This window comes from Sinocyclocheilus rhinocerous, unplaced genomic scaffold (assembly GCF_001515625.1).
Source record: "Sinocyclocheilus rhinocerous isolate Xijiao unplaced genomic scaffold, SAMN03320098_v1.1 scaffold792, whole genome shotgun sequence".
Lineage (NCBI taxonomy): Eukaryota > Metazoa > Chordata > Actinopteri > Cypriniformes > Cyprinidae > Sinocyclocheilus > Sinocyclocheilus rhinocerous.
Genome location: NW_015626872.1, coordinates 572381 through 600260, shown reverse-complemented (window position 1 = coordinate 600260; position 27880 = coordinate 572381). Strand labels below are relative to the sequence as shown.

The window sequence follows — 27880 nt, the reverse complement described above, 5'->3', positions numbered from 1 at the left end:
AACTGTTTGGTTACCAACATCCTTCAAAAGATCTTCTTTTCTGCTCAACAGAAGAAAGAAGAAACTGAAACCAGTTTGGAACCACATGAAAGTGAAGTAAATGATGACAAGAATGATCATTTTTGTGTGTACTGTCGCTTTAAGGCAAGCGAGAGCTTTGATTAGTCACAGAACTGAAATCAGTTGTAATAGTTGATGCAGCAGCAGCATTTACAGTATATATTAGTACTATTTCACATACATGAACTCGGTTCAATCAATGCTGAATCCTAATGGCATGATTGCATCAGTAGATACTGACAAACACGTCAGTTCTCCCGAGTGAAATCCTGCAGATGTTCACACAGTCTCTGCCACACCTCGAGAGCTCTTTCAGTCAGATTCGTGGGAAGGTTATGGTATGTAACCTCGGTTCTCTCTCAACCTTCTGCTCGGTTTGAGTCATGATCATTCTCCTGGTTTAGGCCTCAGAAGGGTTTTTGAGAGATCAAACCCATATTAGTTTCTCTTCAGCCAGTGCTGCGTTTCAGACGAGGAAACAAGGGCGAGTCTGATGCTCTCAGATGTCCATGTCCACCGGTCTCAGCTCGCCCGTCTTGTGTTCTTTGACCCACAGCTCTCGGTCTCTGGCGGGGTCCACGCTCCGCAGGAGTTTGTCCACCGGCTCTATGGTCTGGAGGTGAAACAGCAGGTTATCATTACTCATGATCTGCATCAGACTGTGCTGTATGAGTGAGTGTGGATGAGGCTGTTTAACTCACGCTTTGGTTGAACATGTCGGTCTCGTGTCGTAGCGTTGTGTACTGACACAGATGCTGTCTGATCATCTCCACACGCTCCACCTCCAGACGCTCCAGCTCCTGTCAAGAACAAGACGTATAGAGATTGTCTAGTTTATCTGAGTTTTTAAGAGAAAATGCTTTTGTCTTTAAATCAGAGTTTTATTGCATCCGAGTTTCCCAGAATTTCTCTGTTTTGTACTGTGTCCTACATCACACAAATTCTCCATTCTTATACAAATGGTAGCACTTTACAATAAGGTCCCATGAGTTAACATTAGTTAATTCACTAAGCAATGCATTGCTCATTGTTAAAGGATTGATTCATCTTTGCTAATGTTAGTTTATAACTGTTCACTGTAGTTCATGTCAGCTCAGGTCCATTAAATCTTAACGAAAGCAACTTTATTCATGTTTAGTAAATGTTGAGTTCCCATTAACTGAGATTAATAAATGCTTCAGAGATGAAAAACTAAAACTCATCATTGCAATCTTTCATTTGACTATATTAAGCAGTTAGAAGTGGCATTATCTGAAGAACTGGTGTCTGTGAAAGCTCGGTCAATCTCTCACCAGACTGCTGGTCACCATCTCCTCAAACCACTTGGACTGGGACTGATTGTAGAGATCAACACATCGCATCAGATCATCACCTGAAGATACAGATGCGGGACTCATACATCATCATGGCTCCAACTCATGCTTTACATTTGAAATCATCAGCATGGGCTAATAATACGTTTCCCAGGTTGAGAGGTTTGCACTGACCGGCCTGTGTGGATTTCCTGCGTGCTTTCTTGATGTCCTCCTCGATCTTACTGCTCAGTTTGATCTCCAGCTGCTGGGTTTTTAACTCCAGATCCTTCTGCCGGTCTGCAAGCGCTTTCCGTGCCTGATGAAGAACATGAGAGACAAGATGAGCATGATGTGTTTTGTTTTGGGTGTTCAGAAGCATCTGCTGTTGCATGTTGAGATCCAGATGCTGCTGAATAAATCTGTTCTCTCTGTTCAGTGATGTGAACAATTAAGGAATATATATATATATATATTTACTAAATCTTTTCTGATTATAAATTAACTCTAATAATTAAAATCTTTATAACAATAGCATATTCAAATTTAAATCACTTGTTCTTTACATTACGCTCTTTCTTAAAGGGACAGTTCAACCTAAAATAAAAATGCTGCCAATTGACCATTTGCAAAGACCCGCCCTCCTTAGTTACTGTTGCCTGATCAGACTCGACCGCCTCATTCCTGAGATGTTTCGGATGTTTAGACTGAGCCGTTCTGAGGCCTTTCCGTTCGGACTGACGCACTGATTCATAGGAGCACTTTCAATAAAAGACGTGGGAGGAATTGAACAATCTAAACTTTAGCTGAGTCAAATCCACAAGGCTGAATATCAATACTTTTCTTTCTCACTGTTGGTAAGGGAAGATAATTCTGTATGAATCCATAAAAATACATCTGATGATTCATTTCTTATCAGACATCAGATTCCAACCTGAACCTCTGGTCTGAACCTGCTTCTCCTGTTTACTGAGAGAGGTGAGCAATGCATTTAGCTATATTATACATAAATATAATTTTCAGTATTTTGACTTTTTCATTGAACATATATCTTTATATTATTTACTTTTCTTTTGCTCAGCAGGGCTGCATTTGTTGATCAAAAATATGGTACAAATTGTGAAATATTATTGCAATTTAAAATAAGAGTTTTCTATGTGAATATATTGTAAAATGTAATTTATTCCTGTGATCAAAGCTGAATTTTCAGCATCATTACTCCAGTCTTCAGTGTCACAAGATTCTTAAAAAAATATTCTAACATGCTGCTCAAGAAACATTTCTGATATATTATTATCATTGTTGAAAACAGTTGTGCTGCCAAATATTTTTGTGGAAACTGTGATACATTTTACTTTTCAGGATTCATTGATGAATAGAAAGATCAAAAGGACAGCATTTATTTGAAATGGAAATCATTTGTAACATTGTAAATGCCTTTACTGGCACTTTTGATCAACTTAATGCTTCACTGTTGCATAAAAGCATTTTTTTTTTTTTAATTGGACCCCAAACCTTTGAACAGTAGTGTATATAATGTATATATTAAGCCTTAAAGTTCTGCATAATTAAGGGCGTGGCCACTTGAGTGACAGATGGATTGCCGCTGCTGTCATCACCGTCGAGCTAGGTGGGCGTGGTTTCAGCAACCACCTCCCGCCTCTTTGCCCATTTTCGATTATCCAGGAGTGACGCGCTGCCAAGTTGGCGGCGGCCGGCTCCGCCCACTTTGAGCTTCAAAAACTCTCTTCAGAAACCAAAGGGTGACGTCACGTACACTACGTCCATGTTTTTATACAGTCTATGGTTCTCACGCATATACAGCTCCCAATCGGGGCAAAGCACGTTTTAACATATCATTTTATCTTGTTGAAAACAGTTGTGCTGCCAAATATTTTTGTGGAAACTGTGATACATTTTACTTTTCAGGATTCACAGATGAATAGAAAGTTCAAAAGGACAGCATTTATTTGAAATGGAAATCATTTGTAACATTGTAAATGCCTTTACTGGCACTTTTGATCAACTTAATGCTTCACTGTTGCATAAAAGCATTTTTTTTTTTTTAATTGGACCCCAAACCTTTGAACAGTAGTGTATATAATGTATATGCAGCATACAGCACTAATGGCACATGATCAGCTCCAGAGGCCAGTCATACAATGGCAAAAATGCAAAGCCAAAAGGTCACAACCTGCAATTCTGCAACAATGATTTCTGCACGGCAGCAACACAAGCCGTGAATTTAGGAATAAACAAGAGGTTGTGAGCGCAGACGTGGGAGCCGGACAAAAAAAAAACAATGGTCATTACAAGCGACGACACAGCGGGGGCTGAGAATCAGAAGAATGGCGGGATTGTGCCGTCTGTCTGTGGGACGGTGGGCGGCGCTCGCTGACACGCTTCGCATTGTATATGAAACAATTAGCCTTCTCTACCAGACTGACGTGCTGCTGAAAAAAAATCACTGGCAGTTGTGCTCATACCAAACACTAAAAGAGTACAGCAGCTGATGGTGATTTACAAAAAAACATGCACACTTGATAGTGAGGATGTGTGACACTGAAAGTGATAGTTCACCCAAACCGTTACTGTGGCAGCCAACAACAGCACAGCTTAACCCTCCGCACATTTTTATATTTAGTTACATTGAAAAAGTTTCAATTCAGTCTATCTTTTTTACCCCGTTTTAACATGGTTTTCTATGGAGACCGGCCGTAGATGTCGGGCAAGCTCACTGCGAACGGTCAATTACTTACACGCATGTCTTTCTATATTTGCACGTGTGCTTATATTCAAACTTGGCATTGATGTGACTGATCACAAAACATGCGAGAACCAGCGAATGTGTAAATAATGACCGTTTGTATTGAGTGCGCTGTCCCTTTAAAAGACGGCAAATTGTTTTGTTCCCTGTTGGCCAGATCAGTAAATACTCTATGAGAAGGTCATTGGTTTGAAGGGCATGAGATTATATATAGAAACCCAATGGGCTCCAGAGATGAAAAATGGTCCACTTCTTCAGAAAATATGCTGGACTTTTAATAATGCATGAGAAAAATCCCTGTAACTTTAGAAGATGCTAAATGTGAAGACTAAATACGGCCACATATTCACGACACATGAGATGAATCATGTTTTGCGGTCAGTACCTTCTCCACGCCGGCGTTTCGGCCGGCCAGCTGCTTCCTGAGATCCGCCATGTGATGGTCGAACTTCTTCATGTCCTTTTTGAAGTTTTCCCGGAATATCAGCAGAGGCTTTTCCACTTCACTCTGAAGCTGAAGCACATCAGAGACAGACCGAGTATTTTACTTTAGAAAGCTGTGAGAAACTAAAGCTAAAAGTGAAAAAGACCCTCCTACATCATGTCTTTTTATTGCTTCGGTGTTAGAGATACATATACGTGTATATGTACAGTGTAACCTCTGCTCTCATATTCTTCAGAGAGCGGAACATCAGCACAGAGCACATTCCTCCAGAACAGCTGTGCGTTTCGACCGGCTCAGAATCAATCCTACAGGCTTTAAATGCAGTCCTGCATCTTTCTGTTGCAACATCTCACCTTGGAGGAGAACTTGAGATGAACTTCTGCTTCATCTGCCAGGCTTTTCTTCAGCTGAGCCCAAGCATCTCCAAGCGTGCTGAGAGTAGATGACAAGGGACAATATATTTAATAAAATATAAACATGATAAAATATGCATTAAATGTAAAATTGTATAAATATTATTACATTTATTATATATATGTTGCTCACCAATGGATGCTCTGCAGTGAATGGGTGCCGTCAGAATGAGAGTCCAAACAGCTGATAAAAACATCACAATAATCCACAAGTAATACACACCACTCCAGTCCATCAGTTAACGTCTTGAGAAGCCAAAAGCTGTGTGTTTGTAAGAAACTAATCCAGCATTAAGATGTTTTTAACATCAAACTGTTGCTTCTGGGTAAAATATCAGTCCATAATCCATAATAACGCTTCCTCCAGTGAAGTCATCTGGTCTGAATCAGGAGAGAAATCTGCACAGATCAAGCACCGTTTATAAGCTAAAACAGCTCCAAACAAATATGTGGGTGGATTATTATGTGAGAGACAACAGGAGATGGACTTTTTCACTGGAGGAAGCATTGTTATGGACTTGTATTTTAGTTAAAAATGTCTTAATGCTGGATTTGTTTCTTAGAAACATGCAGCTTTTGGCTTCACAAGACATTCATTGATGGACTGGAGTGGTGTGGATTACTTGTGGATTATTGTGATGTTTTTATCAGCTGTTTGGACTCTCATTCTGACGGCACCCATTCACTGCAGAGCATCCATTGCTGAGCAAGTGATGCAATACTACATTTCTCCAAATCTGATGAAGACACAAACTCATCTACATCTTGGATGACCTGAGGGTGAGCACATTTTCATTTTTGGGTGAACCATTCCTTTAAGAGCACAACTGAAGAGGTTTCACATTGTCGGTCCCAATCCATTCAGCCATGACTGTAGTCAGTTTATAAATCATTACATTTGTCTGAAGGTCACTGCATGAGATTCTGAGTTTGTAAGGAGAACAGAGGGTGTATTATTCCACGTCTGCCATTGTTTTCCTCCAAACGCTAGGTGACATACCCTTCCTCCTGCGCCGCCAGCGGGATCTGCGAGAGCTTCGACAGGTTCTTGGCGTATTCCTCCTCGATCCTGATCCTGTCCAAATAAATAAAGGCATTTAAGTTGTGCTGGAGTGATAGAGCGCAGCACATGGATCTGTGGCACATGTGAAGAGGCTGAGCGCAGATGTCTGTTCTGACTTTCACACACTAAGGTCATTTCCTTCCCAGACTCCAATGTTTCTCCTCAGGGACAAACACACTTCATGTGAACCCCGATTGTAGCTCATTCTATCCAAATCTCGGCGCAAACATAACCGAAGAAGAATTACGTTTAAGAGCAGATCTAAAGTTCACAGCAAGAAAGAATCAAGCACTCTGAATCATTTGTTTTCTAAAACTATTCATGAAATACAGGAAATGAGCTACAGGAAGTTGTATGCGCTGTGTTGTTGTGTTTTTATGTTTTTAGTCAAGGCAACAGCTGCTATATCAAGATATTACACAATTTCACCAACATAGATAATGTAATCGTACCCATAACCGTATTTGTTGTAAGACCTTAGTGACCACACATACAACTAACTAGTGCCATGTTTAGATCAGCGTAATGATGCTTTCCGGAACAACTATTGTGCTATTAAATATAGTAGCATAAAGACATTCAGAAACTATAACTAGCTGTTTCATTCTACTTCAAAAAACAGGATTATGAATTTATGCCTTGCAGTTGAGACTTGTGACATGTAACTTTAAATTTCACAATTATGATTTTATATCTCACAATGTGACTTTATATTTCACAACTGTGACTTTGTTTCTCATAACTGTGACTTTATATTGTCACAATTGTGACTTTATTTCTTATTTTAAACATTTTCAGTAAATGTTTTTTTTTTTGTAGGCCGAAATTTGTTTCCATAAACTACAACTGCTATACATAAAAAAAGTGTATATTTTTGTGACTTTGTTTCTCATAACTGTGACTTTATATTGTCACAATTGTGACTTTATTTCTTATTTTAAACATTTTCAGTAAATTTTTTTTTTTTTGTAGGCCGAAATTTGTTTCCATAAACTACAACTGCTATACATAAAAAAGTGTATATTTTTGTGACTTTGTTTCTGATAACTGTGACTTTATATTGTCACAATTGTGACTTTATTTCTTATTTTAAACATTTTCAGTAAATTTTTTTTTTTTTTTGGAGGCTGAAATTTTTTTCCATAAGCTACAACTGCTATACATAAAAAAGTGTATATTTTTGTGACTTTGTTTCTGATAACTGTGACTTTATATTGTCACAATTGTGACTTTATTTCTTATTTTAAACATTTTCAGTAATTAAGTTTTTTTTTTTTCTTTTTTTGTAGGTCGAAATTTGTTTCCATAAACTACAACTGCTTTACATAAAAAAGTGTATATTTTTGTGACTTTGTTTCTGATAACTGTGACTTTATATTTTCCCAACTGTGCCTTTATTTCTAATCTTAAACATTTTCAGTAATTAAGTTTTTTTTTTTTTTTGTAGGCCGAAATTTGTTTCCATAAACTACAACTGCTATACATAAAAAAGTTTATTTTTTTGTGACTTTGTTTCTGATAACTGTGACTTTATATTGTCACAATTGTGACTTTATTTCTTATTTTAAACATTTTCAGTAATTAAGTTTTTAAGTTTTTTTTTTTTTTTTGTAGGCCGAAATTTGTTTCCATAAACTACAATATATATACATAAAAAAAGTGTATATTTTTGCCAAAACACTATAGGTACTACAGTTACTATAGAAAAATTATGGTAAATGTTTGTTTGGTACCACTGACCCTGTAAATAAATAACTAAATAAATATATGAATGAATGAATGAATGAATGAATATTGAATTATGAATTATTATTACACAATTTTTATCCACTTTTTTCCCCTGAAAATTATATCCTTTACACAGCAAGAAAGAAAGAAAGAAAGTGTAAATAAAATACTATTTCAGATTTTTAACTTCAAAATTCATGTTTAATTCAGTGCGTTACTTGTCATTTATTTGTAATTGTGAAATGTATTATCAATTTTTGAGTGAATATTTTTTTCTGTCTTCAGTCTGGATGACAAACGTTTACCTCTCCCGCACAAACTCGGCCATCTCTTTCTGCATCTGCCTTCCCTTCAGCTGTTTTTGCAGCAGAACCTCGAATCCTGAGATGTTGGCGCTTCCCTGCTGGTCCTTTCTGTCCGCCTGGAACCACAGACAAAACACAAGGCAGATTTCATGAGCACGGAAGCGTGATAAAGTGGCAGAACAAGGATTCGGTGGGATCTTCTCCAATCAAAACTACATGCCAAAGCAGATTACTACAGATGTTTGATGAAATTCATGCTGTTAAACAGTATAAAAGGATACGCAAAGCATGTCATTCGCACTGTTTGTGAGGCTTTTCTAAACTATGTGAGCAAATCTTTGTGGTTTGTCAGTGGTTGGAGACGTTCTTGCTTACCCAAAAATAATCGCAGTAGCTCCACTCGTCTGGTTTGAGCAGCTGCTGTTCAGACATGTGCAGTGGAAAAGGAAACGTCATGCAGTTGATCTACAGAGGGAAAGAAATCATCCAGAGACATCAGCTCGCAGCAGGACGTTGAAGAACAGTATGAGAAACTGACAACCAATTCCAACCCTCAATACAGAGCAACTCACAAAACTGTAAAAGTGGACAGTAAGCGATGGCAGCAAAGTTTGTTCTAAACTAACTTATGACAGTCAGTGCTGCCAATCACAAAAACATCAGTGATGACAATATAATATAATGGGCATCATAAACTGCTAAATTAGACAAATAAAGAAACAGTAACAATTCTAACTCATAAACATAAAGAAACACAATCACCCATCCTCAAATGAAAATTGTACAACAGGGTTAATTCAGGATAAATGGCAAAAAGTGTCCCAAATTTTACCTGGATTCACTAGTTAATGTACTATTTGAACTGAATCCCTCCACTTGTTTGTGTTTGTGTGTTAGTGGGGGAGATTTTATAGCCACTCTTTCTGCAGTTATAGTTCTACACCAATAGGTGGCGTGAGTCAGTGAATCACTAATTCAAGCGATTTGTTCAACGACACTGATTCATTCAGACTTTATGAGTGAGTCACTGAATCATTGATTTGAACTGATTTGTTCAGAATACTGATTTATTTAGGAACGAATCAGGTGAGTGGCTTTATGAGTAAGTCATCGAATCATTTATTTAAATGGATTCGTTCTAAACACTGATTCATGTAGGAACGAATCAAGTGAGTGGCGTTTTGAGTGAGGCCCTGTCCACACGAACGCGGTTATTTTTAAAACCGCAGCTTTTTCTATGCGGTTTGGCCGTTCGTCCACACACAAACGCAGAACCAGGTTACTGAAACCGAACATTTTTGAAAACGCCTGTCAGGGTGAAGATTTTAAAAAACTCCGGTTGCAGTGTTGTCGTGTAGACAGCGAAACCGGAGTTTTTGGCTTGTGACGTCGGAGCCTGCGCTGCTATCTCCGCCTACTGGAAACTTTTTCAGGCTTCTGATTGGCCAACATGGCTTTACGGTTGAGATTATATCGCCACCTGTTGGTTTGGCATGCTCTTGACAGTGCTTCATAGCATGCGTTTGCGTTTTCATGTGGACGGAGATTTTTTTTAAAACGGAAGAAGGAAAAACTCAGTTTATAAAAATACCCGTGTACATGTGGAAATGGCCTGAGTCATTGAATGGTTCATTTGAGTTGATTTATTCAAAACACTGATTCATTAAGGAAAGAAACGGGTGAGTGGCTTTATGGGTGAGTCATCGAATCATTTATTTAAATGGATTCGTTCTAAACACTGATTCATTCAGGAACAAACTAGGTGAGTGGCTTTATGAGTGAGTTATTGAATCATTCATTTGAATTGATTTGTTCAAAACACTGATTCATTAAGGATCGAAACGGACGAGTGGCTTTAGGGGTGAGTCATTGAACCATTTATTTGAATGGATTTGTTCTAAACACTGATTCATTCAGAAAAGTAACAGGTGAGTGTCTTTATGAGTGAGTCATTGAATCGATAGGAATGATACACCGCTGCTGTATGTCGCTCGGAGACACTCGACTGTTGCTTCTGCAAAATTAGTTTGTAAAAAGCACCTGATATTTTGTCTGAAATGTAATTTCTCAATTCAAATTATTAAATTACTCAATGTAAATTAACTTGCTAATTTACATTCTGTATCAAATTCGCAATCATTGATTGTTTTTATGCGTTGTTGGTTGGTGACGTCAGGTGTAAAAGGAAAAATTCAAAGCTGAAAAATGTATATTTTAAAGAAAAATACAAATAGTTCTGATGAATCGTGAACAATGATACCTCGAACATATATTAAGAAAGTAAATATTGAGAATAATTTTTATGTCGCTAGTCGTTAGGATGTGTGTGCTTTACACCAGTTGGCGTGAATGCATACTGTATGGTTTATCTGCAGGCATATTTGTTAAACTTTATTAATTTATTTTGTGTCGAAGGTATCTGGTTACGTGATGTCAACATTCTTTCCTCATATGTACGATAAATACAGGCTTTTCGTGAGCCACTGATACGACTGCAGTCTTCATCTCAAGTGTGCGTCATTTCAAACTTTTTAAAACAACTATTCTTTTTTTAGGTGTAAAACTATTCTTAAGTGCAAAGTTCTTCATGCATGTTTAAGAGTTAAAGCAGCTTGTAATGTTAATGCATGAGCTCCGCGTGCGATGATCTGTCCTGGACTGTAAACACACTCGATAAGCAGCAGCTGTTGATCAATTACAGCTCAGTGTGGAGCTCCAGCAGCTGTTTATGCACTTTAAACAGAGAAAACAGAAGGACTGTAGCTGGAACACCCCGTGTTAGTATGCAAAAGCCTACTGACCATCTAATAATTGATGCTCATGAAGGTCTACACAGTTTATGGGCTTCAGATTATTTGTTTGTTTATGCAAAACATTTCTGTCAGGACCTCTATCGTCAAAGATGATTGACAATTAGCATACAGTTTGGATTGGTGGTATGGTTCTGTTCTGGGCAAGAACTCCCTGCGCATCCATGCTGAGAGCAGGGAGAGCAGCGATAACCCCCCCCCAGCCTTCAGAACAGAACCAACATAAATGTATTGCAGATATCGTTAAAGTTCAATAATTTTATGTACACATTTTGAAATTAGTCTGATTCAAAGGATAATCAGAAGGCTGAATCCTGACTGACAGAGGAGCCGAAATTTGTTTCCATAAACTACAACTGCTATACATAAAAAAGTGTATATTTTTGTGACTTTGTTTCTCATAACGGTGACTTTATATTGTCACAATTGTGACTTTATTTCTTATTTTAAACATTTTCAGTAATTAAGTTTTTTTTTTTTCTTTTTTTGTAGGTCGAAATTTGTTTCCATAAACTACAACTGCTTTACATAAAAAAGTGTATATTTTTGTGACTTTGTTTCTGATAACTGTGACTTTATATGAGGAGGAGCTGGGGATGGAGGAGGGTAATTAGCTATTGAGCAATGCGAAAACTGCTGATAATACTGAGGGAACTTATATATGAATGCTTAGATAGGTGTTGTATTCCTATAGGTAGATGGGGATCAGCTGAGAGTCAGCTGATGCGAGCTTGACTAACGTGACCTGCTAGAACTAACGCTACACTTGATTTTAGGCGTTTTAATCACACATACTGCAGGCATATAACTAAGCGTCATTGCATTAAGAAAATATTGCCAGGATTATTACTGTTAATTTAAACTTAAACTAAAACCATTAAAAAAAAACATTTTCATTACTTGAAGTAAAATAAACATGATTGTACTGAAAAATAAATATTTCTCATTTTTGTTTAGTTTAGGTTCAAGTACTACAATAACTAAAATTAAAGCAAAACTAAAACTTAAAAACAAATAGACTTAAAGAGACTAATAAAATGACAAAAACTTTTAACTTGAAACTGCATCTGTTGCAAAACATACAGTGATTTCACCAGTCAGATGAACACTGCTCCTCTCTATGTTAGCCTTTTCCATCAGTATTTCCCTTGTAAAACAGATATTGGCCCTACTGTTTAGATGCAGAATGACTTGCGTGGACGTTTCTGAGGTCTGACGCTGCTGTCTGCGAGAGGAAAGTATGATGCTGACTCTGAGTTGGTGGCAAAGGAAATTCCCTTCGGTTTGAATGAGCTCACAACACTCCCCATGTTGCCTAATGTTTGAATCTGCATCATAGCAAATGAGGAAACGGCACAGAACTGGCCTCATATTGCAACTGTTGCCTCACTTCTGGTTTGTCTGCAACTGGATTTTTCTGGATAAACAGAACAAGCTTGTGCATTGACTGGTTGCACAATGATCATAAGTTCCTCCGGATCCACACACTGAGATTTTCAGAGGCTTATTATGCCTTTGTGCTGAAGCTGGATAATGTAAGGAGAAATGGAGGAGGAGAACGAGTCTCCACACCCGTTTGCATCGGCTCTAATGAAAATAATCAAGTGTGGCACACTGGACTAATGATATACAGTATATATATATATATATATATGTGTGTGTGTGTGTGTAACAAATCAGACAGTTTCACAATTAAGCAATTTTCTCTTCTCATTTTTCTTATTGTTACATTGTTTAAGTTGTTGAAAGTCCTGATAACTCTTATGAACAGCTCTTTGTGTCTCTGATAACGCTTCAGACAGTGACTCATGTCTGACAGTCAGGATAATACTAGTCTATCCTGCAATAATAAATCTCATACAGATTGTTCATTGAAGAACGAGTCAGTAAATTCACCACGTTTATTTATAGCTACTCCTGAGAGACTGCATTGCCATATTGCTGCATCTTATGGTCGCTCTATGCAAATCAATCAAGTTAAGAAGACCATCAGTAGTTACACATCAAATGAGGTTAAATCTGCCTTGTAGTTTAACGTAATTTCAGAAATTTACATGAATAATGTGCTTATCAAAGCTACACGGCTGATATTCCTTTTCTAAGTCAAATGCCGTGCATTTGCTTACAGACGTCACTTGTATCCCCAGAAACTCAAAGCATCCTCCTGCTGCATGCGGTTTCATCATTGATCTGTAATGCATCGCAGGTGTGCATTTCTGATCTGTTTGTGTTGCACAACACAGATGCAACTATGATAATCACACCTGATGCAGAGGAACGTAAATGTAGTTGCACTGGTACATTTGCAACCCAGATTTAGTGTTTTGCTACAATAACTGATTACATGAAATCACAAAGAAAGAGAAATGTTTTGATTCATATTAATAGCTTTGGTTATTTTATGTCATATTTAATATTTAAAAATTCACTTTTACATGGTGTTTGAACTGAAATGTGTGTTGGCAGTGTGTGTACACAACCACCCTATAATGATAAAAATCCAGCCAGTGCTTTTTTAAAATCCCCACAAATCATAAGCACTTTTTCAGATCAAGTCGTTCACAGATTCTGGGCAAAGTGACGCAGCTTTGCACAGGCCCCTCCCACGACTGTTGACGGACACTGGCGTTTTACCTTAGACCCCGCCCTGAGTGAGCTGTCATCAGTCCTCCATTGTTTCGACGCCGGAGCAGGGACGTAGACAAGAATGGCTCCTAAGCAATTGAGGTGTTTTCTTGTTAGATGTAATAATGAACATAGCAGTCGTCATTTACTCCCGACATCTGAGCCGCTGTAGACGCAGTGGATTACTTTTGTTTTTTAAGGGAATGAGCCCATGATGTACCTAAATGCGTTTTGTTTGTGTAATTTATTTGACATCAGACTGCTTTGTAAACGAGGGTCAGTACAAAGCAGGTTTTGCTAAAAAGTTGTTCGGTAGCTTCACCACCAAAAGAAGTGAGTATAAAGGCCCATTCACACCAAGGATGATAACTATAAAGATAACGATAAAGATGCAATTCTAAAAATCGTTGTCAATATTAAAGAATAGCAGAGTCCGCACCACTGGAATCACTTCCAGAACGATTTTTTCCTGGTAATGAACGATAAAAACATTGACACATAATCCATCCCGCTATTACAAGCTCGAAAATTTAAAGCAGCAGACGAGCGTGTGGTGAGAATAAACAGACGATATAGTTCGCTGGTGTGGATGCTAATATCGCTATCTTTATAGTTATTGTTCTTAGTGTGAACGGGGAATACGTTTTTTTTATGAATCTTTGCAAATCGCCTTTCCTAATAATGTGCTAGTTAGCAAGTTCCACGACGAACGCAGCTAAAGTGAACAGTCTCACACCGTGTCTACACCGGACGCGGTGCGACAAAATACTGTAGAACTCATTATAAGTGATGCTGTCTACACTGGATGTGGCGCGACACGACAAATCCCTAACAGTAAACTGCTGCCTCGTTCTATTTATGACATACTGACACAAAGTTCAAATGATTTGCAACGTTCGCTTTGTCGCGTGCCGTCCACTACATGACGCGAGCGTGTGGCAGCGCTGACCCAGATCCGGCGTAATGACATCATCACACCGGATCTCCGTTCTGCAGTTATATCTACTTGAGCGCCGGCGCCGCCACCTTGAACGTGGTAGTTACCTTGCTGTCTATGGGAGGGTCAGAGAGCCCTCAGATTTCATCAAAAATATCTTAAATTGTGTTCAGAAGATGAACGAAGGTCTTACGGGTTTGGAACATTACGAGGTTGAGTAATTAATGACAGAATTTTTGGGTGAACTAACCCTTCAAGGTTGCCTCTGTGGAGGGTATATAATGGTGTTTGTTAATGACTAAGAAGTCATTTACAAATGTATTTTAAATAGTTTTTGAGCAGTTATAACTGCATGAATAAGAATGGTGACTTTAATGCAAGAATGGAAGAGAGGGGCGGGTGAGCAGAGCTCATTAGCATTTAAAGGGACATGCACCAAAACGGGTCACTGTGAACAGAGCTGTTTTTGAGAGGGTGTTGTTTTACACTACCATTGAGAAATTTTAACCAAAGTATGTTATATACTTTTTATGAAGACCCTTAAGAATCATACCAACTTGTGGAAAATGGGCATCCGATGTCACCTTTAAAAGTCTTAGTATTAATATCAAGTATTTTTAATCAGACACCAATATAAATTCTGTCAGCTAATGGAATCACTTTGGGGTTCCAAATTTTGGTAGGATTTGGCACAATACTATAATGTGCCAATTATATTCAGAAAATGGGAATTATGGATCAATTGGATCATTAAAAGCAGGCGCTACACAAGTTGCAGAGGTGTAAAGTACTACTATACTTCAGTATTATTTTGTAGAATCTGTACTAACTTGAGGCCTGTTAAAACCTAATACTTGTACTTTTACTCAGTTACATTTACAAGTTGAAAATAATAGGTAAAAGAACGAAGAACGAGTGTTATATTTCATCATGATGTAAATCTTCTCATAACTATTTTAAAATAAAAATAGTACTTTTTTTCTTCTAATGTGACTAACGAGCGAATCAATCATACTCACATGAGATCATTACTCGGTGAAGTAGTCCTTTCAGACACAGACTATATTAATGTGTTTTTATAAAAGCTATGATTGATGAACTTGAGTCAAGTGTTAACACAGTTCATGGTTAGTCTACAAATCATTATATTCAAATGTCAAAACACTGTAAAATCATCTGCTGAATATATTCAGGTAACAGGTTTCACTTTAACATCTGCTGTCTAAGTATCTTAGACAGAACAATGAGAAAATAGTGATTTTTTCCACCAAATGTATTGCATTAAAAATACTAAAATGAGTACTTTTTAAGTTTAACACTTAAGTACAATACTTAAGTTAATGTGAATACATTTTTACTTTTATTTTTAGCTAGGACTTTTAAGTAAAATGTTTGACACTGTATCTGTACTTTCACTTCAGCACAATTTCACAGTACTCCGCAGAATAGAGATTGCATGTGAGTTTGCTAAAAGAGCTTAAAAAGAGTTTTACAAAATGTATGATTAAGGCTTTTCAGTTAATGTGATCATTTAGGATATTAATGAAATTTATAATATTTTAAAGATATTATTTTAACAGTTTGCTTTAATAAATAGTTGGCTTTTATTATGTCGTGGTCTTAATTTTGAAACATTTGATTTTGCTGCCTTATTATATTTTTCTCACACAGTATAAATACGTTTTTTGGGCATTTTTTTTAATAAATGAAAATATATAGCTGCCTGTATATTATAGGAAAGGGAATAATCATATTTTTGGGTCCTTGCTATTGAACAGTTTTAGAACCCCTGGCCAAAAAATAATCTGCCTATAGGTTAAGATGATCCAACGGCTTATGTGATGTCAGAGGAAAAGGAAAGTCATCGCAGCAGCAGAGCAAGCTAGAATAAATTGCTTCAAGATAACATTTTGTTTTCATTATAAAAGCATGCACCAAAGATTCGTTCACAGTACAACCAGAAACATGCTTTAGGAAAGTAAACATTGTCCGTTTGGGTTTCCTGTTTGCTTGAATATGTTTTGTTGTCATGCAGTTTAAGCATCTGAGATCAGTTTGTTTGTCAGTCTTCAGTGTGTGTTTGTTTAGCTGTCGTACTCACAGTTACTGTGGATTCGCACTCCTGATTCCTGCTGGGTGAAGTCGAGCCAGGACTCTGACAGAAGACACAAAACTGAGCGTCAGACATCATCGTGATGCTGCGATGTGTGTGTGTGTGTGTGTGTGGTGTGAGTTGTCATCTCCACCCTGAGATCATCAGGAGGGAGAGAGAAAAGAAAAGTGGGTTTCATAGGTGACATCTGCCGCACCTTCAGTAAATGCTCATTGAAGGTGATACTGTGTCACTGCAACACGTTTTTCTGAACACTCCCCCCTGTTTTCCATTGGTTGGCTTGACATAGTTCCACCCCCAAACTCACACGATTGGTTGAGCTGATGTTGCTGTGTGGGGATGCAATGTTTTGAGAGCAGCACAACAGCACAGGCGTTTTCAGGAGAATCAGCCTACGAGTGGCTTACTAATAGTTAGTCTTGTAAAGCCAGACCAGACAGCATAAGCACATTACAGCTGATTCTGGCCAAAAGCGCCCACTTAAACAGGAAGAAAACGCCTGACCAACCCATGGAGCACCCAACCTTAGCAATGACAGACTGACGTGGGGAAAATATTCATATAACACTGTAATAATAATAAGTGCTGATTATTTCAGAGACAAACATTTGGAATAAAAGATAAAAGATGTCTCTTCTGCTTACCACGGCTGTGTTTATTTGATCAAAAAAATACAGTAAAAACAGTAATACTATGAAATATTATTACATTTTAAAATAGCTGTTTTAATGTGAATATATGTTAAAATGTAATTTCGGCTATTCCTGTGATCAAAGCTGAATTTTCAGCATTATTACTCCAGACTTCAGTGTCATATGATGATCATTCTAGAAACATTTCTGATTGTGCTGCCTAATATTTTTGTGGAAACCATGATGCATTTTATTTTTCAGGATGCTCTGATGAATAGAAAAAAAAAGCATTTATTTGAAATATAAATCTTTCGTAACATTATAAATGTCACTTTTGATCAATATAATGCACCCTTGCTGAACAAAAGTATTAATTTCTTTAAAAAAAAAAAATCTTTGGTACTGTGTAACTCAGAAAATAAAGTAAAATACTCAGATCTGATCATAGATATTTCGTTTGATTGCTACAAATTGCCTCAAAAACACACAGATTTTTCAGTGATAAATCAAGTTCAGTTTCTTCCTGAGAAGCACTAATTTTATCATTATCATTTATTATTATAAATGCAACTTGTTTCCTGGCAGATTGATAAAAAGCACCTTAGATTTTGGCAGATTGAGAAACTGCTTTATATTCCCTCCAAAAGATCATATCAATCATATGCTGAATCATCAATAAATTGATATGCAATAAAACATTTTACTAGCTCAAAGAGTCTCAGCTTGAATAAATCTCCGTTAGTTTATTGTTTTAATGCCAGTGATGCAGATGGAGAGACATACAAAAATAACTTCTGGAATGAAATCAGATTTGTAGTCCAGAGGAATCTGCTAAATGAATAAATGAGAACTAGTCCATATGTGAGAGATCAGCCGTACCTGTTGATCTGTGCTGGTCTTCCGCATCAGTACATGCGATGGTTCAGTCTGATGCAACGGGCTGCCATTACCATGAAATCCATTCACTGGAGAGGAAGAAAACACTGAGATGAGTTTGATTTAAAGCCAGGAGAGATCAACATCTTTTCCTCTCGCAAGGTCGTGTAACAAAGACGCAGGGCAGTGTGTGATGAACAGCATGCACTGCTATTGTGTACAGAATCAATGCAAGGCTCCATTTGTGAATTGAATTCATACAATGTTTGTCACAAAACACGCTGCACCAAAGCGGCTTTCCAGACGACACTGCCTTAAAAGAAGAATTCACTCATATGGTTCACTGATACGCTAAAAAAGCCAATTCATGTATTGGAATCACTAAAAAGAATCGGTTCATAAGAGTCATTCTTTAAGGAATCTGACTACACTGGTTGTCTATGTTTCTGAATCACTAGGAAGAATCGTCTCATAAGAGTCAACCGTTCAGGAATCAGACTGCACGGTTGTGTATGTTTTTGATTTCCTAAAAAGAATCTGCTCATAATAGTCATTCAGACTACACCGGTGGACTCGGTTTTTGTGCAAACTACCCCTCTAATAGCTCCAGTCAGCAGGCCAAGGACAACAGTAGTCAGAGAACAAGCACCTGAAGAAGAAAGTGATTCCTTTCTCATTGAGACACAATATCTCCAACCTTCCAGACGTGTTCCAGCACCTCCTGTGCACCCTGTCTAATTATAAACAGCCTGACTATATTTGTAGAACCTGCTCTGATGCTGATGGTCTGTGTGCGATAACAAGCTGCTCCATTCTGCTTTATCAAGGGAGGGTCATTTCAAATGTCAGAGCAAAAAGCCCTCGCTCAAACTCATTATTCCTAAAGCACAATGCTAGTTATCAACAATTAGTTTAAATACGTCTGAGAGACTATTTAAACAATAGTTCACTCAAAAATAAAAATCTGAAAACGTCCATACTCTCAGGCCATCCAAGATGCAGATGAGTTTGTTTCTTCATCAGATTTGGAGAAATGTAGCATTGCATCACTTGCTCAGCAATGGATGCTCTGCACTGAATGGGTGCCGTCAGAATGAGAGTCCAAACAGCTGATAAAAACATCACAATAATCCACAAGTAATACACACCTCTCCAGTCCATCATTTAACATCTTGTGAAGCCAAAAGCTTCGTGTTTGTAAGAAACAAATCCAGCATTAAGATGCTTTTAACTAAAATACCAGTAATATAATCCATGATAACGCTTCCTCCAGTGAAAAAGTCCATCTTCTGTTGTCTCTTACATCAAAATCCAGCCACATATTTGTTTAGAGCTGTTTTGGGCTGTAAACGGTACTTGATCTGTGCAGATTTCTCTCCTGATTCAGACCAGTGGAGGAAGCGTTATTATGGATTACGGACTCATATTTTAGTTAAAAACATCTCGATGGATTTGTTTCTTTTGGTTTCACAAGACATTAACTGATGGACTGGAGTGGTGTGGATTACTTGTGGATTAGTGTGGTGTTTTTATCAGCTGTTTGGACTCTCATCCTGACGGCACCCATTCACTGCAGAGGATCCATTGGTGAGCAAGTAACGCAATGCTACATTTCTCCAAATCTGATGAAGAAACATACTCATCTACATCTCAGTTGGCCTGAGGGTGACTACATTTTCAGATTCAAATGTTTATTTGAACTATTGATTTAACCGTTAATTGTGTGACTTTATTACAGTCATCCATCATAGGAAGTAAATACATTAAAATGCTCCTCATTTTCCAGTTGGTCACTTGTTTAGGAAGAGTGATGAGACAGGCTTTCTGCCGAGATGTGCTCATCCTGAACATGTCTACTGTTTCCTCCCTCAGTCCATGTCAATGACACTCATTTCTCTTCAGCTGGCTCATAATGTCATTTGTTCTATGGTGTGCCGTCCACATGCTGGATCTCTGGTGGACGCGATTATCCTGTCCATCTATCATTAAGATGTGCTTTTAGACATTGTAAAATGCTGATAGCCGGTGCAAATCAAATCAAGAGTACTAAACGGAGCTAAGGACGGAGGTGGGACAGTAGATTCTCCATTAGCTGATTTGTGGATGGATGGAGGAGGAAAAGATTTTGGACAAGCGTTGAACTACAGTGATCTACAGTGGGGTCCGAAAGTCTTGAAATGAACTTAAACCTGGATATAAAGAATGTTTCAATGTCAAAAAGTTCAAAACGATGCTGTTGCATTAAAACAAAAAAGAGACAAACTACAACTAAGAACTTTTGACTTTTCATTTTCCTTTTTAATTCAACTTCTCACTCAAACTCAAATGCTGTCAATATCATTTGAAAAAATTAACTTATTAAATCTAAAGCATTAAAACACAAAAATATTTCACTTTATATTAAAAAGTGTAAATATATACATTATTGTGTATACTTTTTTTTTTATTATATAAGTATTTATTTTCATCTTTTAAAGGAGACATATTATGCCCCATTTTACAATATGTAATATAAGTTTCTGGTGTCCCCAGAATGTGTCTGTGAAGTTTCAGCTCAAAATAGCTCCACAGATCATTTATTTTATCATTTTGAAAATGCCTATTTTGAGTTGAAGCAGAAACATGCTGTTTTTCGGGCCTGTCTCTTTAAATGCAAATGAGCTGCTGCTCCCAGCCCCCTTTTCCAGAATAGAGCTGCGCCATTACAGCTCGGACCTGCTAAAAACATCTGTTTTGGTTCTGATTATCATGTTTATCGCGCTGAAATCATGCGGTTTAAACCATATGAGTTTAAACTTTTGATATATGGTTTTCTGAGAGCACACATCCGAAGCACACGGACAGAAAGCGGCTGTCACAGCATGTGAGTACTAAACTAAGTTCTCATTCACACACAAGTTTACGTTAAAAACACACATGAGTTACAAAAACAGTCGGTTATGTCTGTGAAGGTAAACTGCTGGGAAATAAATTGCATGTTTATTTTAGATCTAAATAGTGTTCTGTGCTCGTCTGTGCAGACAAAGGCAGAACAGTTAGCGTGTAAAATGCACACAGCCTGCTATTTTTCACGAAACATTGTGACTTCCGTAAAAAGTTGACGTCAAACTTTCGTCATGGCATTAGAGCTGGTACACCGTTGTCGCTTGCGAAAACACAATGGCGGCGCCGTGGGTGGAAATTTACAGATTAAGGGGCGGTAATATTATAATGAGATCCCTTTGCTGTATTATTGACATGTCAAAGTCTAGACCCTGAATATAAGACGACCGCATTTTTTCAGATGTATTTCCAAGAAAAAAACATCGACTTATATTCGGGTCAATACGGTATATTAAGGAGGCAGACGCTTTTGATACTGAACAAGCACTGGTTTGTACTCAATCGCTGGTTCTCTCTTTGTTTCCTAACATTTTCAGGCTGAACATATTTGGAGAAAGTGTAGCATTCCATCACTTGCTCACCAATGGATGCTCTGCAGTGAATGGGTGCCGCCAGAATGAGAGTCCAAACAGCTGATAAAAACATCACAATAATCCACACCACTCCAGTCCATCAGTTAACATCTTGTGAAGAAAAAAAGCAGCGTGTTTGTAAGAAACATGTCAAAATGTTGCTAAAATACGAGTACATAATCCATAATAATGCTTCCTCCAGTAAAACAGTCCATCTCCTATTGTTCTCTCACATCAAAATCCACCCACATATTTGTTTAGAGCTGTTTTGGCTCGTAAACGGTGTTTGATCTGTTCAGATTTCTCTCCTGATTCAGACCAGACGACCTTTTTGACTGGAGGAAGCGTTTTTATGGATTATGGACTCATATTTTAGCCATAAGCAACTGTTTGAAGTTAAAAACGTCTTAATGATGGATTTGTTTCTTACAAACACACAGCTTTTGGCTTCACAAGATGTTAACTGATGGGCTGGAGTGATGTGGATTACTTGTGGAATATTGTGATGTTTTTATCAGCTGTTTGGACTCTTATTCTGACGGCACCCATTCACTGCAGAGGATCCATTGCTGAGCAAGTGATGGAATGCCACATTTCTCCAAATCTGATGAAGAAACAAACTCAACTACATCTTGGATGACTTGAGGGTGTGCACATTTTTAGCTAATTTAAATTTTAAGGTGAACTGTTCCTTTAAAGGTCCCATATTGTCAAAACTGAAATTTCCTGGCTTTTTTCACGATAACTGAGGTCTAGGGGCTATTTAACTACCATATAAGTTTCAAAACACTCAGTCCACAGTAAAATGCACACAGCCTACTATTTTCGTCGGTTTTTTGTCTGGCAGTGGCAGCAGATATGCGATCAAATTTCTAATTTGAGGCTGTATTACGTCGATTCTGGTACCCAACATCACAACAAGATGATATTTTAAGCTCCTTATGTAGCCGAATCTCTGAGAGAGGAGCTGTAAAAATGTATTGAGATGGTTTTTGGTACTTATACCGCAAATATATATTCTTAAGGACATCAAAACCTAAAATAAAACTCCAGAAAGGTGTACAATATGGGACCTTTAATATAACCTGAGCGATCAAATCTATAAAATATGCTGTTGTTGATAATGTCCGCTGCTAGAGATTCCCGCAGACTGTCTGTAAGTGTCCAGCGTTCCAAACACAGATACAACTGAAACACAGGAAATCTGTAATCAGAGGCCACTGTGGTTTCACTGCCATCCAGATAAAACGCCTCTGGCCAAAAGCTCTGACAGTCAATGCTCTCCATTCAGTTTGGATGCATCATCCACGTCTTTTCATTTCCACTATTTATGATGGCTATCAGAAAACAGCAGCTTTAAACGGGAGAAGGTCATGTTGTGACCGAAATGTTTGCTGTTTCGCATTTGCTTTTTTGTTGATTTTTTTCACCCTCACAGTGTGCAGGCATTTTTTTTTTTTACAGCTTTTCACCTATTTGAATTACATATAGATGCTGATGTTCCCCACCTGTCGGGACAGAGTTCTTGTGTTTCACTGGTGTTTTCGGGGTGCCAGGCGTGCTCGACGGCCGCTCCCATGTTGTCTCTGGAAAAACAAGAGCAAAATCAAGCCATTTCCTGTTAATTACATCATCTGTTTTCTTCTGTTGGGAGGTAATGCTCAATAAACGCCACATCGGTAATAACTTAATGCACAGTGCTCTCACAGTGGCCGTATCAGATATTCACAGACAGACACAAATCAATCCTCCCAAAAAACAGTTTCAGTAACCATCAACAGAGATTTACTGAAAACCTGTTTTGAGCAAGTACAGATTGTGTCATTTTTGGTAATTTACAGTGAATCAAATCATACGTCATTTGATGTAATAATTATCGTATTTCTCCTTCAAAAGTTACTTAACATTTTTCAGGTAAACATACATAACTAGCCTGAACTTTAAGTAATAATAAGTATTATATTATTTCTCTGATTTACCACTAAAGACTTCAGTTCAACTCAAATGTCATGAATTGAGAACAGATCGAATGCAGAAGCATTTAGTGTGAAGATGAAGTGAAGACTACATTAGCCATGCATGTACAGTTTCATAAATAAAGCATTGCTCTGAATGATTTCTCAAAAAAGTGCAATGCATGCATCTGATTAGATTTATTGTCCTCCTTAATACAGAAATGCATTTTAATCCATGTGTCCTCTGCATATAGAATTGTGAAGTTCGGAAACAGCCTGGCGAACTATGAAACAGAGAAGCCGGTTACTAAGCAACGAGCATCTGAGAAGCTGATTAGTCAAATTATTTACTTCAAACGAGCTGTGAGCGGTTGGATGGCAGGACTGGGCTCGACGTCTACAGTATTGTTGTAATTTGTGCTCAGCAGCGACTGATCTTCTGGCCAGAACGGGACTGTGTCGCGGTCCTCCAATCTGTGACCAATGTTGTGCTTCGGCTCTGTGGGCGATGAATAATGGCCTAGTTTTTGCGTTCTGTAGTTCATCTTTAATTTAGCACCATCTGTATTGGCTCTGTTGTTCCTCCAGCTACTGCACGAGTCATGGGTGTTCAATCAATCGATTAGGAAACAGATTTCATCTTAGTACATGGCAGCAAATTCAAACACAAAGTTTGACTACTGGCATTGAATTCAGTCTTAGTAATCAAACTGATCTGCTCGATTTTTTACCTAAAACTGAGGTTTAACTTTGGGAAAAAAAAAATGCATATTTCATTGTGTTGATCATTCCATTCAGCTCTTATGGACAAGTCGAAACTGATGCTTCTATGGAAATTTGTTGTGATTTTTAAAGCATTAATGGTATTAATTTATGTTCAAAAATACCAGATTAATACAATCCATTCTTGGATTGATTTCCCAGAAAAGTGTAAATACTGTGTTTCTGTGGTGATTTTAAAGAGTTTGAGCAGCATCTCAACCCGCCCAGCAACTACAACACTGGCTCGACCAATGGTGTGAGTTTGGGGCGGAGCTATCAGTTGTCTTGACCAATGACAGTGTTCAGGAAACCTGTTTGATAACAATTGTTACTTTTTTGCAAAATTCTGTGACGCTAATCTATCTTTCTGCCACTAAATAAAAAAAATAATAAAAATAAATTTTGTAATCGTGACTTTTTATCTAACAATTCTGCCTTTTTCTCGCAATTCTGATTAAACTCACAATTCAGATTTTTCCTCTCAGTATTGCGAGTTTTTATCTTGTAATTCAGACTTTTTTCACAATTCTGCATTAATGTCTTGCAATTCTGAGTCTATATATCGCAATTTTTTTTTTACCATGGAATAAAAAAAGATAATTGTGACTTTTTACATCACAATTCATACTTATTTTTTTTCGCAATTGCAAGTTTATATCTCACAATTCTCAGTTTATATCTCACAATTCTGACTTTTTTTGCAACTTTTTATTACATCTCACAATTCTGTTTTCTTTTGTTTCCACCATGGAATAAAAAAAAATAATTGTGACTTTTTATCCAACAATTCCGACTTAATTTTTCTTCCCAGTTGCGGGTTTATATCTTGCAATTCAGACTTTTTATCGCAATTCTACATTTATATCTTGCAATTCTTCGTTTATATCCACAATTATGAATTTCTATCTAACAATTATGACTTTTTTTCTCACAATTTTGAGAATAAAGTCAGAATTGTGAGAGAGAAACTCAACACTGTAAGATATAAATGCAGAATTGTGAAGGGAAATTTTATTAGAAATATAGAATTTTATGTTTTTATCCGTCGGAACCAAGCTTCCATACTAATGCAACAGAAATGCATACATTTCTATACATTTCTATGTAAACGTATACAGTTTAACATCCTTTTCTACATCCTTCTCATGTAGTCTAGTGATCTCTTTTAGATCTCAGAGGGTTTCCTGAACTCTCCACCTGCAGGTTAGTGAGGTTGATCTGAAACAAGCGGTTTAGTTATTCATTTATTCATATTCATGTGTGTTCCCCAGAAGAAAACACATTTACCAAACCACAGCCAAGAAGAGGAAGGAAACCACACACACACACACACACACACACACACACACACGTGTTACCATGGTGATCACACAACACAACAACCATCTGTTTCATCCACGTGAACTTCAACACAAACTACAAATCAAGCTAAAACCAAGGAGCTTAAAAGACTCTTGCACATTTTAGCTGGTTCTGTGTTTGTGTGAGACTGACTGTGTGTGAATGAGTAACCAACCCAGAGAAGTTAATAACATCCTAATAATCATTAATCAGGCAGGACTGGATCTGGACGGCGTGACGAAACTCTCGGTGGATTCCAGTTTCTCTTACTCACAGACTTTGTAGGATTATTGTAATTGGCTGGTTAGAAGATTGATTTGTTTTCTTGCTTTCACAACTCACGCCTTCCCTCTGTTTCACAGTTTAGCTCGAGTAATAACGAGGAGCGAATGTCGCCTTTACTGCCCACTTTATAGGTGGAGTTGGGCTGTTTTTGAGTGTCAGTGGCTACCATGGAAATGCAAGTGATGTAATAGAAACTGTGGGGAAGATGAATGTGTTCATTATTAAATGGCAAGTACCTAAATGTGAATCTTCAAGCCTTTAAATCAGTATAGTAGTAGCTTTTCTTCCACTCAGCTTGAAAATAATAAAATAAAAACAAAACTGGTGTAGGATTTACTTTGCACAGAAATTGCTAAAAAAAAATCACAAAGAATTACAAAGAAACTGCAAGTAACACATTGAATTAAATATTACTGTACATTGCATTGAAATGTAATTTTAATTAAAAATGATTAAACAATTATTATTATAATTTTTTTTAACTAATTACATTTTAATGTCAATTAAACTTTTTTGTCCTACCTTATTAGCTTACTATATAAAAATAACTTATTTTTATTTAAAAATACATTCCATTAATACATACTGTATACACTGACTTCTATGGTGAGTATTTTAATATAATTTATTTTGGTATTTTTGGGAGGCATAAAGTCATGACAAAATCATGATATTCATAATATAATTTATATTTGTAAAAAAAAATAATTACTCTGAAAAATACTTAAAATGTGAAAACTTTTTGGGAAATAATTAAGCAAAAGATCTTGAAAACAGGGTAAAAATGTGCTGAGACAAATGTAAGCTGCTGAATACGAGCAGCAGAAGTGATGATGCTTCTTTTAGCAACACATTAGTATGAACGGTGTGAATTTTGCAGAACGTGGGCATGCAAACTTCATAGACGCATTTCAAATGTGAGAAAAGTGCCCAGAGATGTTATAGCAGGTAACGGAGGTGAGAAGAGCGATTTTTGAAAGCGTTTCTTCACTTTTAACAGTGGCATAAAGAATGCGCTGTGGCTGTAAACATGGCATTGTGTGCCAACTGATGGCTCTGATCGGGACAATGCTGATTGTTTGGACACAATGAGAAGTGGAGATATCAGTACCGATCCTCTGATCCGGTCAGACCAGCCTGTACCAGACGTGCTCGACTGGCTGCTGTTCAGTGTGTCTCAGAGTCTTGCTCATGACAACAACATCATCTGCAACCAAAGAGAAAACACTGCACGACTGTAGGTCTAGTGCAGATGCCCGTGATCACCTTTGATTTGGCCATTGGCCATGCCTTATCACAAGACGAGAGGAAAAGAATAGGAAAAAGAAAATAATAATTTAAATTTATTTTTCAGCTTTTTTCTCTTTGCATGTTATTATGTAATAAATAAATAAATACAATTATTTTGAGAAATATTATAATTTATTATATTATTATAAAAAATTAAAAAATATTATATAAAATATATGTTAATACATTTTAATATAATGTAGTATATACGTAATGGAACTTATGGCCTACAGTCCTCAATGGGGTTTGATTTTTGGCCAAAACTTTGTGCACCTCTAATTTAGTGGCGGTTGGAGGTTCTTACCGTTGCTGATGGTGTTGACGTAGTATCTGCGTCCCTGAGGTGACATGTAGCACTTCCAGTCTCTGGGCAGCGTCTCGTCCAGAGGAGACATCGAGGACAGTTTCTACAACACAAGGGGAATAAATGATGCCAGTGATTTAGAAAAAGCTTCACTGCAAAAAAATATGTTGAGTGCTAAAACACACAGTCTGACACACTTTCACAAGCACAGATATAGTGACCTGTAAACTTCGGACAGCTACACTTTATGTTTACGTGGCGCGATGCAACAAAACACGTAAAAAGACAGTATAAGTCATTATAAACTGTAATTATGTCCCCATTGGATGCAAATATGCCTAATTTATAATGGGTTTTATTGGTTTTGTCTCATCGCTCTGGCCGGGACACGGCATCACAGTATGTGAGGGGCGTAACATTTC

General features: G+C 37.4%; 1 protein-coding gene across 1 annotated transcript; it reads right to left on the bottom strand.

Annotated features, from left to right (window-relative positions):
• Positions 1-27562, bottom strand: gas7b (growth arrest-specific 7b). The gene is made up of 13 exons (XM_016527181.1): positions 27459-27562; positions 23030-23107; positions 18070-18155; positions 16547-16600; positions 8449-8538; positions 8074-8189; positions 5978-6052; positions 4918-4996; positions 4505-4633; positions 1548-1671; positions 1353-1432; positions 762-860; positions 1-673 (listed from the first exon to the last, which is right to left on the bottom strand). The coding sequence occupies exons 1-13, from the start codon at positions 27547-27549 to the stop codon at positions 560-562; spliced, it is 1215 nt and encodes a 404-aa protein (XP_016382667.1). The 5' UTR covers positions 27550-27562; the 3' UTR covers positions 1-559.
• Positions 27563-27880: the final 318 nt, after the last annotated feature.